This window comes from Vombatus ursinus, unplaced genomic scaffold, assembly GCF_900497805.2.
Source record: "Vombatus ursinus unplaced genomic scaffold, bare-nosed wombat genome assembly UNPS02014799.1, whole genome shotgun sequence".
Classification (NCBI taxonomy): Eukaryota; Metazoa; Chordata; class Mammalia; order Diprotodontia; family Vombatidae; genus Vombatus; species Vombatus ursinus.
The window spans coordinates 5655079-5669382 of record NW_020954577.1 but is presented as its reverse complement, the minus strand read 5'-3'; the positions used below and the strand labels follow the sequence as shown (position 1 = coordinate 5669382).

Sequence of the window (14304 nt, the reverse complement as noted above, 5' to 3'; positions counted from 1 at the left end):
TAAGGATCTCTTCCTCCTTTCCAGATGAAGCAGCTGAGCCTCTGCCTGTGGAAGATTAGGATTTGCCCACAATTACCAATATAATAAGTGTGTGAGGCAGGATTTAAACCCAAGTCTCACACTTCTCGCATTATACTAGGTTGCTGTGGTCGTAAAACAAGTGAAATCACCACACTTTGCTTTTCCCTCTGCAAAAATTACTTTCTCTGGTATAGAGGAGTTGACACCAGCCTTGGAGTCAGGAAGCTTTGGGTTCAAATTCCACTTTTGCCATTACTATCTGCGTGACCTTGGGCATGCATTTAACTGCTGACTCTCAGCCTCCCCACTTAAAAATGATTGGATTCGGGGCATTTGGTATCCTTTGAAGTCTCAGCTAGCTCTCAGTCTGGGAACCTGTTATAAACATTTGCTTTTACTTTCAGTTCCAAAGTTTTTCCTGCCCGTTGCACGTAAAAAGTCATGCAAAAAATTTCAGAATTAGCCATGTTTTGGAGAGAAAAGAAAAAAAGGGAAAAAAAAATTTGGTTCAGTCTGCACTTTGAATCTGTCGGTTCTCTGTCTGGAGATAGATAGCATTTCTGATCCAGTCCTTTGGAGTTGTGGTGGATCATTGCAGTGATCAGAGTAGCTAAATCTTTTCACAGTTGAATATCATTATAATATCGCTGTTACTGTGCACAATGTTCCCCCCCCCCTTTTTTTTTGTGAGGCAGTTGGGGTTAAGTGACTTGCCCAGAGTCACACAGCTAGTATGTGAGGGGATTTTGGAGTTCTTTTTTTTTGTTTTTTTGTTTTTTTTTGGTGAGGCAGTTGGGGTCAAGTGACTTGCCCTGGGTCACACAGCTAGTAAGTGTCAAGTGTCTAAGGCCAGATTTGAACTTAGGTCCTACTGATTTCCAAGGCTGGAGCTCTATCCACTTCGCTACCTAGCTGCGCTTGCTTACTTCATTTTGCATCAGTTCACATAAGTCCTCTCATGATACCAACATTTATTTTGGAAGCCAGGCTAATAATATTTCCATTTACCTTTCTGCTACTTTTCATATAAATGAAATGCTTTCATTTTAAAAGAGGACATTTTTCAGTACAAAGTGGGTGTGCAGAATTAATCAGTGAGTGACCTCATTTGCAAAATGAGAAAGGCGGCCGGCTGTCAGTTGATGCTGTAGCATTCTACGCTTATCTTTTGGATCATGCAGAACTTTGAGTTTTGCTCCTTTCCCAACAGTCTGTCAGCTTAGATTTATTGGGCGTGCTTCACTGCAATAGAAGGAGGCTTCATTTTTCCCCTCTCCATTCCCATAGAAAAAGGGGGTCAGAATTGAGCACAACAAGTATTTCTATGCATATCAAGAGGATGTGGTCCTCAAATTTATGTGGTCATACATAGTAGCCAGTAGGGCCCACGTTAATTCCGTGTTTCTGTCATAATTCAATTAAGATGCAGTGTTATCATGGAAGAAGTAGCATAGTCTGATGGATAGTGGTTGCAATCAGTCCTGCCTTTGACACATCCTGCGTGCCCCAGGCAGATCACCAGACCTCTCAATGCCTCAGGGCAGTATCTAAGACAACACCTTTCAGAGCAGATGTCATATCAGAGATAGTTGCCTCCCTTGATGAAGTCCCTGATCTTTCCTCTCCACCCCCACCACAGTGACCACTTTAGAATGATGCCTTTAAGAGGGAGTCAGCTGATCTGCTCCTGAGAGTTTCACTCAATTCAGGAGCCACACTTGACACGTCCATCTCCTTTGGAGTATTTGGATTTGAGAATCGCTCTCAGTGCCTCGGCCTGTTGAGGTGTTGAAAGGTAGTTACAATGCTCCCTTGAGTAGAGAACTTGCTCAGATGGTACGCTGTGTCATGGAAACACTTGGAGGTGGTTTGGAGACGGTCATCTAACCGGGTAGGATAAGCCAGAAGGTAAGTGACCCATCTGTAAACCAGCGTTTTCTGTTTGGTTGGCTGGTTTTTTGTTTTTGCCTTAAATATAGGCATAATTGGGCAGAAATCCAGCTGATAATTACTTTCTTCAGATAATTTGAACTGCACAAGTGAGTAACCAAAATCAAAATGGTGTCTTGTAGGATGAGAGGGCCAAATGTAGCAGCTATGCTGACGAGCTGGCCAGATTGGAGCTGAAGTGGAAGGAGCAGGTGAAAATCAGTGAGGAAGCAAAGCTGCGCCTCGCGGAGGTGGAGGACCAGTATAAAGTCAGTGTGGTCCTTGTTCTGTTGTTTGTTAATAGTATGTTTAGTACTGTGGTGTCTGTCTGTCTGTCTGTCTGTCTGTCTGTCCAACCTATGTAGCCCAGAAAGTCTTATCCTCTCCACGTAGACCTGAGTCAAAGGGGGGGAAAATGACTGGATGTTGCCAGCTTCTTTGTGCTAATGTTGAACATCAGTATTCTGTAGCTCACTGTAATATTAGGAAACATGGGTGTCCCTTGCATTTCTTACAGAGCTTTCTGCTTAGGGGCACCTGGCCAGTACCTTTTACAGGGAGTCTCAAAATGCTTTGTGCGGTTTTCAGCTTTGATTACTCACAATGGCACGAAGACTTTTGGGACATCTTGGATGCCCAAGGTTAGTCAGTCTGTCCCCTGGATACCTATTTCATAGGTATTACTTGGATCACAAATTACATAGTAAAATATAAATATATATTCTGAATTTAATTCCTCACAATTCCACATCTAAGAGTCTATGCTTATGACCACCGTCTTTAGCTAATTATAATCAAACTACAAATACATCCCTATCAATTATTCCCTAAAGGAAATAAGTTATAATCTTATAATTTTAAGAATTTCAGTTTTTTAGTTTTTTGCATGAGTATTCTATGTGTGAAGACAAGAAGTATTTGATGCAGTGTTTGTCGTATATACACTATATGACAAATTAAAGTGTAGTTGAATTTATGGTTAAATGTTAGGAAACATTTCAAGATTGTCTTAAGGACCTCCTGTTTGTTACAGACTTGGCCAATTTAACTGTTCTCTTTACTTTCAACTGTGAAATTGTGGAAATTTGATGAAGCCATCAGTGAGCATTTTGTATTGAACCTGAACCTGTTTTTTAGACCGGTAGCTAATTTCTTGTGAAATTATTTAACTTTGATATGCTGAAATGATGTTTTTTTAACTTGACTGTGTATTGGTACAATTTATTTGAAAATTAGAGAGTCTACCAATGGTGTAACATATATGGTAAGAGTAAAAGGTGTACATTCACCACCTAATTCTTATCTGGAAGGAGCCTCTATACTCAGGAAGGATCAGCACAAGACTCTGTGTGTGTGTGTGTGTGGTCACATAGTTTGTGCTTTCAGTGTTTGGAGGCAAGACACTTTCCTTGCTTGCTGGAGGACATTGCCTTTGCACGTGGCTCTGGGAGATAGGCCACACTAATGAGAGGAGAATGTTGTGACAGGGCATTCCCTTCCGGGCAGACGGAAGATTGGTGTGTACAGGCAAGGCCTCTCATGGGAGTGTGGGATTTATGAGGGGAAGTTTTGGGGAGGTGAGATTTAGAAGGTGGTAGGTTGGGGTAAGATTGGATAAGGCTTAAGTTTTGGATTTTAATGTAGATAATAGGGAACCATGGAAGATTGACAGAATTAGGACAGCACTTTTGGAATGCTTATCTGATAGCAGTGCAGAGGTTGATTTGAAATGGTAGACTGGAAAAAAAGATTTGAGGGGGGAAGGGAGCAAGCATTTGTTCATTAAGTGCCTACTATGTGTCTGAGGCAGGATTTGAACTCAGATCTTTCTGATTACAGACCCAGAGCTGTGTCCACTGTGCCATCTTGCTATTAGGCTTCTTGGTAGTCTGGAGTGAAATCGTATAGATCTGAACTTGTATTTTTTCAGTGGAAATTGAAGGGATAGATTGTTCAGAGATGTGTGAAGAAGGAATGAATTTAATTATGCAGATTGGATGGGGTGGGGGAGGCACCAGAAGGATTTGCCTTGGACAGTGGGGGCCCCCATCAGCCTAACGGAGAGGAGACAAGTTAAGACTGAGGGTTTATTTAAGACAGTAAATCAGAGGATGATGAATCACTTTTAGGTGCTCTGAGTGTGAAGTCTTCGTGGCACATCAGTGGCTAGCAGATGGTTTAGAAAGCATAACTGCTACTTGGTGCAGAAATCAGGATGGGGACACGTGTTTATACGCATTATTATGTCATCTGAAAGGGGTACAGAATTGAAGTTGTGGGAGTAGATGAGATCACCAGGGGAGAGAGGAGAAGGCAGGCTGCGGACACTGTATTGGACATTGCTCACGAAGAGGAGGAAGGCCACAGAAAGGCGATCTCCAGAGAGGTGACGGAGGAATTGATTGTGAAGATTGTCAAGGAGAGGAGAAAAACTGAAAAAGCCCTTGGATTTGGCAATGAGGAAGTTATTGATAACCTTCAGGAGGAATTTCAGTAGAAGAATGTGGGTGGAATTATAGGATGAGTTAGATATGCCAAACTGTTCTTTAAATGAGTTAATGCTGACTTTTTGTACAGGTTCAGTTTTTGCAGAAAGAACAAGAAATAAATGATCTGACCTCACATTTGTAAAGTCTTACGAGGGAAAAGGAGGAGAAGGTAGGAAGTGCTTTTTCAGATTCTTTGCTGGTAGAATAAGATTGTATTAGAAGACCTGTGTATTTCAGAATACAGGTTGAAAAAAGGAAATGATATGTAATAGTCACTGTGAAATGGCTTCTGTCTTGTGATGATTAGTTTGCTCATGGTGACATCTTTTAAAGTAATCCAGTGTACAGACTTGGTGGTGTGTGTGGATTTACTTTTTCTTTGGTAACAGGCAGCATCTTTAGAGGAGGTGTGGTGGCAATTAATTACAGCTTTGTCTCCCATTCAGCTCTAGCCTAGGTCAAGCGAGCAGTAAAACATGATAGAAAGAAGTTGTTATCCTTCCAGAGACAGTGAAATAAGGGGGTGGAGGCAAAACCCAAAGCTTCATGGCATGCAGTAATAGGGAGACACAAGAAATGCATAGGTTTGAAGAGACGGCAGAGGGAAGGGCTTGGGGTGCCATGGTTAGTTTTTGTAATTGCTGTAAACAAACACTGCTAATAGAATGTAATGGAATAACATTTGCTATGTTATGGTCATCCATTTACATAGGGGCTGCAGCATATAGCAGATTGCCTTGCATCTTCCTTATGATTGTGTAAAACAAATGCATAGATACCTACCTTACAGGGCTGACACCCTGTGACTGTTGTACTAATTTTGTATGCTATTTCAAAAATGATTTCAGGTGCTTATCATGTTAAGAAAAATGGTTTAAGTAGGAAGAATAAGAAGTAAAGGGACAAAATTGTATTTAGTGTATGATAAACTTGTTCAGAATTGAACTTTGTCTTAGTGATCACAAGTTGAGTGTGATCTTTTCTTTAAAGTGTAATGAGCTTATAGTTTGCTAAGGTAAATAGTGAGAATGAAATCCATTTTTTCTAATCGAATTAAATCTTTAGCAGAATTACCCTATCAAATAAAATGGCAGTGCTGGAAATCTTGGAAATCCTTGTGATTTGTTGTTCTGCTTAGAGAATAGTTACATTTAAACTAGGATGAAATATAAAAACATTTTGGTCATGTTATAACAGCTGCCACCAAAGCAACAGGCATTTCAGTCGATTTACTGATTTAAAACAATAAGCTGACAAAGGTTTTCCATGTTTGTAACAGGAAATGTGGATATTTAAAAATTATATGTATATGCACAAAGATGTACATTTTTGACATTTTAATTGTCTTAGTATTTGGAAATGAGTGAGTTGCTTTGTACTTATCATAAAACAAAAAGGATAGACTTTTTCAATCTGGTTACCGTGGTAAATTTGAAATGTTGGATATGCACTTCTCTCATTTTTACCTCCAAGAAGTTTACTCATAGAGTGGAAATTAAACACGATTTTCTCCTTAGTTCCCCAAAAAATTCTTAAATAGTACGAAGGAAAAATACTGATCCTGTACTTTCAAAAGACATTAAAAGCTGATTATTCTTTAATCATTTCTGATAAATCCATTCTAGGGGTGTGATTTTGTTTAAAAGCTCACCGAGAATCTGTAATTGGTATTATTGAAGGGTGGAGTACAGATGTCATCAGCCAGTAAGGAGGTGCTCCGAAGCCACAAAGTCATTACTCTTAATACAGTTTCTATTCAGAGGTCGAATGGATATATTGCTTCAAATTCTGAGTGAATTGAAGTAATGATTCCTTTCTGTGATTTCATCTTTGAGTATTAACATTTTGAATTGAATTTAGTCCTCAAATCTATAAAGATTATTTAAAAATCCTTATGTATTTTTTATACAGTTGTTGATAGCTTCCTTCTTTTGTGAGCTGCCTATGCCAGTGCTCTGGCTGTTTATCTCTTTTAGTTCACTTTATGGGCATCATGTGTGAATCCTGAATCCTCACCATATATTTCTTCTTTGCCCCTTGTGCTGTACATGATACTGAGTTTTAGAAGAGTATAGGGTTATGGATTTAGAGCTAAAAGGGACTTTACAGGCCACCGAATCTCTCCTCTCCTCCTCCCTACCCCATTTTACAAATGAGGAAACTGTGGAGCAGAGGTTAGGTGATTTGCCCAGGGTCACAGGTCTAGTAAATGCCTGAGCCATTATTTCACCTCAGATTTGCAGCCCTATAGTTATTAATGGGAGATCCGCCAGATCTTGGACAGTGGTCTGGGCCCAAAATTCAAAAAGAGGAGGGGATAAATTGCGTTTGGTAAATCATGGGATGCTTTTAGGACAGTTCCAAGTTGCTCTCATCAGCCAAATCACATGTAATCAATCATCAAGTATTGATTAAACACCTACTATTTGTAAGGCACTGAGGATACAGATGTAGAGAATGGAATACCCTTACCCTCAAATAGCTTACATTGTAATAGAAGAGACAAAAAATGAATTTATAAGTGTCACCATTGGGACTGGACATTGTTATTAAAAACTCCCCTCTACAGCAGCAGGTTGGCACGTTCTCTACAGTTTATAATCTTTAAGAGGTGCCTAGAACACTCAGAATAAGGCTGACTGTGAGCCACACAGCCAACGTGGGTAGAAGGCAGGATGTGAAATTGGATTATTCCTGGCTGGATCAGCATTCTCTATGATACCAGCTTTGTGACTAAACCTGTAGATCTAACAGTAACAGCAACAATAACAGTAGTAGTGATGAATGTTGTTTTTCACTCATGTCTGACTGTCCGTGACCCTGTTTGGGGTTTTCTTGGCAAAAACACCAAAGTGGTTTGTCATTTCCTTCTCCAGTTCATTTTGCACATGAGGGAAACTGAGGCAGACAGCTAGTGAGGCTGGATTTGAACTCAGAAAGATGAGTCTTCCTGACTCCTGTGCTCTATCCACCGTGCCTCCTCGATGCCTTAATAATGATGCTAGCTAGCATTAATGTAGTACTTTAAGTTTTGCAAAATGTTTTATATTTATTATCTCATTTGACCCTCACATCAGCCTTTTAAGGTAAGTACTATTATACACATAGATCTCAGTGCACACAACACTGGGATTCATATCCACCCTCAGATATTTACTTAGCTGTGTGACTTTGGGCAGGTTACTTAACCTCTATATGCCTAAGTTTCCTCAGCTGTAAAATGGGGATATTAATAGCACCTTCCTCCCAGGGTTGTTGTGAAGATCAGGTGAGATATTTGTAAAGCACTTAGCATGGTGCCTGGCACATAGTAGGCCCTTAATACATGACTATTCCATTTCAGAAGTAAGTAGCTACAAGGTATTTTGGAGGGGAGAGCACCAGCCTTTGGAGGAGGGGAAGCTAAGGAAAGGTAGTGTTTGAACTGTGCTTCAAAACAAGAGAGGAATTTTATGAAGTGGAGGTGAAAATAATTTGGGCAAGAGCTTGTCTGTTGTAACTTGAGCAAATACAAAAAATACAAAAATACATTTTTGAAACACGTCCCCTGTGATCATTGTTTTGCATCCTGTATTTGTTTGACGCTGTCTTATCCATAAAAGACTTGGATCCTTATGGTTCTCTGTTGTTTTTTTAGGAGCTTAAAAGGAGACTTGAAAGTCAAGCCGAGAGAGTCACGGAAGGTCAGAGTGCCCAGCAATGCCAAGTGAGCGGCGCCTCCACAGAGCACAGCGGTCCTGTGCCTTCAGTGCCAAACAGGAGACCGGTTCTGCAGTTTGGAAATCCCTATGCAGCCCAGGACATAAGAGGTTTGTTTGGAAAGAGTTGTGGTTTTGAGTTAAGCTGGGCTATCATGGACTCTATGTATTTCAAGTGTATGAAAGGTAGGGGAAATATGTGATTTTCTTTTGTGGGTAAACAATGGGGAGAAATATGTCAATTCTTAGAAATTCAATAACTTACTTCTGGATGGTGGAAAGAACAGTGGACTAGGAGTCAGCAGAGATTTGAATGTGAATCCTGCTTCTGACAGTTACTAGTTGTGTGAGCTTGGGCAAGTCACGAAATACCTGAGTGTCAGCTTCTTCATCTGAAAAATGGGAAAAATAGCACACGTGGTAATCATCTCACTATTACTAGACTGGGTTGTGGTGAAGATGTGCAATAACATTTAGAATGTTCCGTAAGCCTTAAAGCACTATTGAAATTCCAATCATTTTAAAAACACCCTTGATTTTGAAAACTTTTGGGGATACCTAAACTATTTGGCATGTAAATTTTGATAGAGATTTACTGAGCCTATATAAAAACACTAAAGTATTAAGTTTCACTGTTCTTTTATGATTTTATTTCAGATGGAGCGGATGGCGCTTTTTACCCAGATGAAATCCAAAGACCACCCGTCAGAATGTTCTTGTGGGAGCTGGAAGACAACGTAGTCTGTAGCCAGCCTGCTCGCAACCTTAGTCGGCCTGATGGTTTAGAAGACCCTGAAGATAGCAACGTAAACTGAATTTCTCTTTTTCATTGCCTGACCTATTTATTAGAGTATTGTACATATATGGCCACTAATTTTGGAAAACCTGGCAGCATTTAAATTTCCTTTTGAGTAAGAGAATCAGTTATAAAATGCTTCAGAACCATTTTCTTCTTTGGTAGGATTTTCATTAAAGTAACAGGTAAATGTAATAAGCATCACGTAAGTTTTAGATTGACGTAATGAGAGGTAGCGTGGAGTAGTACAAAGAGTGTTGAGTTTGGAGTCAGAAGTCCTGGGTTCAAATGCTGTAAGTCACATCATGATCTTTATGGGCCTTGGTCTTCTCACGTGTAAAACGAGGTGACATTGGACTGGATGGTTGGCTGAAATGACTTCCCAGAGCCCGTTAGCTCAGAATATCTGACCCTATGGTCCTGTTTAAATGGGAGTTAATCAGTCTGAAGTGTTTTTATTCAAAAGAATTGAATTAATACTCACCAAGTAAGTGAGTGGGAACCTTTGCTTTCAAAACAGGCTTGCTAGACTGGAGTGAGATGTGTTGCAGATTCTATTTATTTCTTTGCCCGCTTGAAACTTTAAAGGATTTGAATTATATTAGTGTTCCCTAGAAAAGCCTCAAGCGCGAGTGTTATTGTGTGAGCTTCCTTTTTTGGAAGACGTTCCCTCACACATCTCTCTCCTGTTTAATGTCGCATCTCTTGTACTCTGGCAGGAAGACAAGGACGAGCACAGCATTGACTTGTGGAACACATCTTTGATTGCATTTAAGGGGTTTCTTAACCATTTACTAAATAAGTTTGTTTCTTTCTCGTCACACTTTCTTGATGAGTTGTGGTCTAAGATGGATTTAAAAGAATGACTTTATTGTGCTCTTTGCAAGAACAGGGGTATCATGACCTGCTTCTCATTTAATCTAGTTTGCTGCATTTAATTGCTATTAACCTTTGCAGAAGCTGATCAGTGTTCAGACAGGCATGATTTTAGCCCTGGTGCTCAGCACCCATAATGGAGAAAAATGTATTTCTCCCTTCTGCCTTTTGCCCTCCTGTGTCCATTACTGGGAATAATTAGGAAAGCTGTCATAACTTTTGCAGCCTATTTAAGGTCTGGAGTATTATCTTACTGCTTTTTCCCACCTTTACTCCCCATTTTGCATATCTAATCTGATCATTCTCGGCTCCAACATTACCTGTGACAAGCCCTTCTCTTCTTTAGTCATCTGCTTCAGTTTAATTAGCAGAGAGGTTGTTTCCCTTTTTTTTTTGAATCTGTGCTTTGCCCTCCTGCAAACCCATGAGAAGCAGCGTTAGAGTCTTGTGCTCATCTGCTGACACACTGAGATTTGGTAATGAGATGGAAAGACTCTAATCTGCTTGAAGAGGAAGTAACCTTGGATTACTGTTTCTCCATTCAGATTCTTTACACCAGACAGAAACCAGTTTGTATAAACCATCACAGATTTTTAGCTTCAAATTTTCCGGCAGTTGGAAATGAAAATCAGATGGGAGTACACTTCTAAAATGTAATTTTAATTTCTGCATGTTAAAAGAAGGACTTAAATGAATGACAATACAGGAATTCCTGATAAAATGATTTTTAAAGGTAAATTAGACTGAATGGCAGAGCAGTGTTAGTAAAGAAATAGCTCTATTAGGTGGCTGGAAGGAGAAGGCATAAAATAAACTCTGAGGAATAGTGAGTCCGGATAAAGCAGGTCACCCTAAAGCTAGGATGGAGGCAATTTGTACAGAGATTTTGAAAATAAATCTTTGGGTTAAGTGGCTCAGTTTAGTTCCCATGCCACCTTTTTACTGTTTCAGGGATTTTGTCTTCCATTATATAGTTACCATTTTAAGTTTACTTTAGTATTATCTTCCTGTCTTGGTAAGTCACCAAATGTGACTTTTCATAGAAACTTACCCAAGGCAAATATGATACTCTTTATTATTAATTTGAGAGACAAATCCATTCAAATTTGAGGGTAATGCAGCTGAGATTAATTGGGATAATAATGTATAGTAGGCTTGCAGGACCCTTCAGTATAATTCTGTGAGTCAGGTGTAATAGATGTTATTCCCATTTTATTTATTAGAAAATTGAGACTGTAAATGGGAAGTATTTTTGCCTATGATTGCACAGATGGTTTCTGAAGTGGAACCTGAAGCCCAGGAGAGCCCTCTGTCTCTTTGACATAGAGGGACACAATCAGTGACATCACAGCCCAGGAGAGAGACAACTGCTTACAGGTGTGGGGAGTTAAGAATGTCCTGTCCGTCAGGCTTTGATTCTAGGACCTGAGATATTAGAGGAAATTAAAAACAAGGTGATCCGAAGTTTTCTAGTATGAGCAAAAATGTTGGTATTTTAAGAAGTTGGTTCCTCACCAGAATTATGCTTTATCTACTTTCTTCTCTTTGATTTAACTGGTATGATTTCAGTTGTCTCTTATGTTGGCAAATTAATCCTTGAAAAATAAAGATAAATTCATATTATCAGCAGTAAGCATAGAGGGAAACTTTGAATGAAAGTTTGGATAAAACTTTTGATCCAATAAAATAGGGGACTTAAACATTTTTCTGAAGTATTTTCTACAGTGAACTTCTATGGAGCATACTTATAGACTCTATTCTTTTGAAACATTCAGGGAACTCTGTTCATTATTATTTTACGATCACAATTTAAAATCCAAGAAATTGCTATATAAGTAGGAGAATAAGATCTTGGGATATCAGGTGGTTATATCTTTTGGCTATCCCTAGTGCTTTCCATGGGGCCTTGAACATGGTCAGTGTTTAATAAATGCTTGTTGACTTGATTTCAGGAAGGGTAGTAATCTGTTGTTGGATACAGAGACCATGAACGGAAAACCAAGGTAGTTAATTAAATATGGGAAGATCACTAAATTATGTTGTCGTTAGAAAAATTCAGAGCAGAAACCCTGGTGGTCATTTTTTAGACACCAAAGAAATGAAGACAAAACTGAAATAATTGTTGCCTTCAAGGAGCTGTTACATTCCTTGGGGGGAAATACCATATACACATAGAAACTGAAACAAGATATAACCAGCACATGGGCGGGGAGAAGGCCATTCTCCAGTGCATAAATGATCAAAGTGAACAAAGGAAGAATTGCAGAATGTTCACAGCCCCATGAAAAAATGCTCCAGGTCACTATTAGAAAAATGCGAATCAACAACCCTGTGGTTTCACCTCATACCCTGCAAAGTGGGCAAAAATGATCCAGAATGACCACAATCAGTGTTGGAGGTGTGGTGGGAAGTTAGGCACACTAATACGTTGTTGGTGGAATTGTGAAATGGTACAACCATTTTGGAAAGCATTTGGAACTATGTAAATACAGTGGCTCAAATGTCCATACTCTGAATCAGAGACACCATTACTGGGTTTTTATAACCCAAGGAAGCCATTGATAAGGAAAAAAGTCCCTATGTACTCTAAAATATTTATAGCAGCACCTTTTATGATAGTGAAGAATTGGAAACAAAGTAGAGGCTCCTCAGTTGGGGAATGACTCAGTAAATTGTGGCACATGGTTGTAATGTAAGATGACTGTGCTGTAAGAAATAATGTATATGATGAATGCAGAGATGCAGAGTGAAGTAAGCAGAGCCAGGAAAACCACCTTGACAAACAGCCCTAGAAATGGAAATGGAAAGAATAGTGACACACCAAAAAAATCGTAACAATGCAGGAGGGCTCAGACAAAGAGAGATGAGGGAGGTGGGAGGCCTACAGGGGTCACATGGTGCATGTATTTTTGACTTTCTCAATGTGTCCATCAGTTGTGCTGACTTGTTTTCTCCTCTCTAGCAAATACTATGTCATATAGGATGGCTCTCCTGGAGGGACAGGAGGAGGGATACACAGAATAATCTGGTGATATAAAAAAGAGAAAATATCAGTAAATACTTTGGGGCAAAAAAAAAAAGAGGTACAGGTCGGAAAGGAGAGCATTCCATGCATGAAGAAGGTGTGCAGAGCCATGGGTTTGGCTAGAGTGAGTTTGAGACGCTGGTGGAACAGTCACTTGGAAATATACCTTTCTGATCAGCCATCCAGGTTGTCTTGGGCTGGAAATTTGTTTTACTCTGTTTTTTTGTGGGTTCTGCTGCTTTAGAATTTGTTTAGAGCCATTTTTTGTAGGTATTTGGAGGGGTTTGGGGGAGAGCTCTAGCAAGTCACTGCTTTCCCTCCGTCATCTTGGCTCCACCTTCTGTGTAGACATGTGGATGTAGTGTTTCTTGAATGCCATAAGGAATGTGCTTGTTTTCAGGGGACAGTGCTAGCTTTCTGTATGTTCTGTTACCCACAGAACAGAAGGGTAGGTCAGACACTGGATAGCAAAGGAATCTGAAAGGTCATGACAGGCAGAACATTGGCCTAAATCAGTTAAGATCTAATTTGCAAGTTGTACTTCTTAAGCTTTTGAACCCAGGGATGAGCTAAGACTGACTATTCTGAAAGAGATGTAGCCATTTTATGGATTCCTAGCTACTCATCATTGTGTTATAGGGACCAGTAGCTCATGCTCTGGGGTGCAGCTTCCAGGAAGAGCCGTGACAGTCTGGTGGCGCTCTGCCCTTGTCAGGCAACATCAGGGGAATTGTGCAGTTTTTGTTTCCACAGTTTAGGACCATTATGAGCTGGACAGAAAGCCCCCCGCAACGGGCATGGGCCTTGATTCCATTCCAGATGAGCATCGTTTCAAGGGATTGGGCGCATTTAGTCTAAAGGAGGGCAGTGGGCTTTGCAGGTGAGTGCTCTCCAGCCATTCGAAGGGGAAGAGAAAGTAGACTAGGAAAAGTAGGTGGGAGTTACAGAGAGGAACGTTAGGAGGCAACATGGCATGCCTTAGCAGGTAGTGAGTTGCCCCTTCTTTGAAGTCTTCCTCGAGAGGCTGGATGACAAGACGGCTTGCCAGTCTCACTTCAGTTTTACGAGCCTTTATTAATTGCTTTCCGTGCGCCAGACACGATGGTAGATGCTTGGGATATGAACACACAAATAAAATAGCCGCTGCCTTTAAGGGAGACCATTTGGGGTATGTGGTAGTGAGGTTTCTTTTTCAAGTACACGTCAAACTGGATGGTTTCTTCAAATTCAGCGTTTCTGTGATTCATGTGTCTGGAAGCATCTTGAATGTAAAACTATAATGAACTACAGTGGTGGCCACCAGTGTGTGAGGATTTGGGTGCTGAGGACAGAGCACCATGGAGTGATGCCACTTTCGTAAAGAGGATTTTTAATTGAGTGATTTGACGCTTCTTCATAGTCCTGAAATAATTAGTTTATAAAATTATTTGAGGTAGGTATAATGCCGATCATAGGGATAATGTCTCTCAG

General features: G+C 40.1%; 1 protein-coding gene across 5 annotated transcripts in view; it reads left to right on the top strand.

The window, feature by feature from the left end:
- Positions 1 to 14304, top strand: part of LOC114050440 (tax1-binding protein 1-like) — a 72592-nt gene that overhangs the window by 51656 nt on the left and 6632 nt on the right. For all 5 annotated transcript variants that reach the window (XM_027872123.1, XM_027872122.1, XM_027872121.1 and 2 more), the window contains 3 exons: positions 2094 to 2219; positions 8077 to 8248; positions 8795 to 8943. In XM_027872123.1, the coding sequence (XP_027727924.1) occupies positions 2094 to 2219; positions 8077 to 8248; positions 8795 to 8943 (447 nt within the window). The remainder of the gene's footprint in view (positions 1 to 2093; positions 2220 to 8076; positions 8249 to 8794; positions 8944 to 14304) is intronic.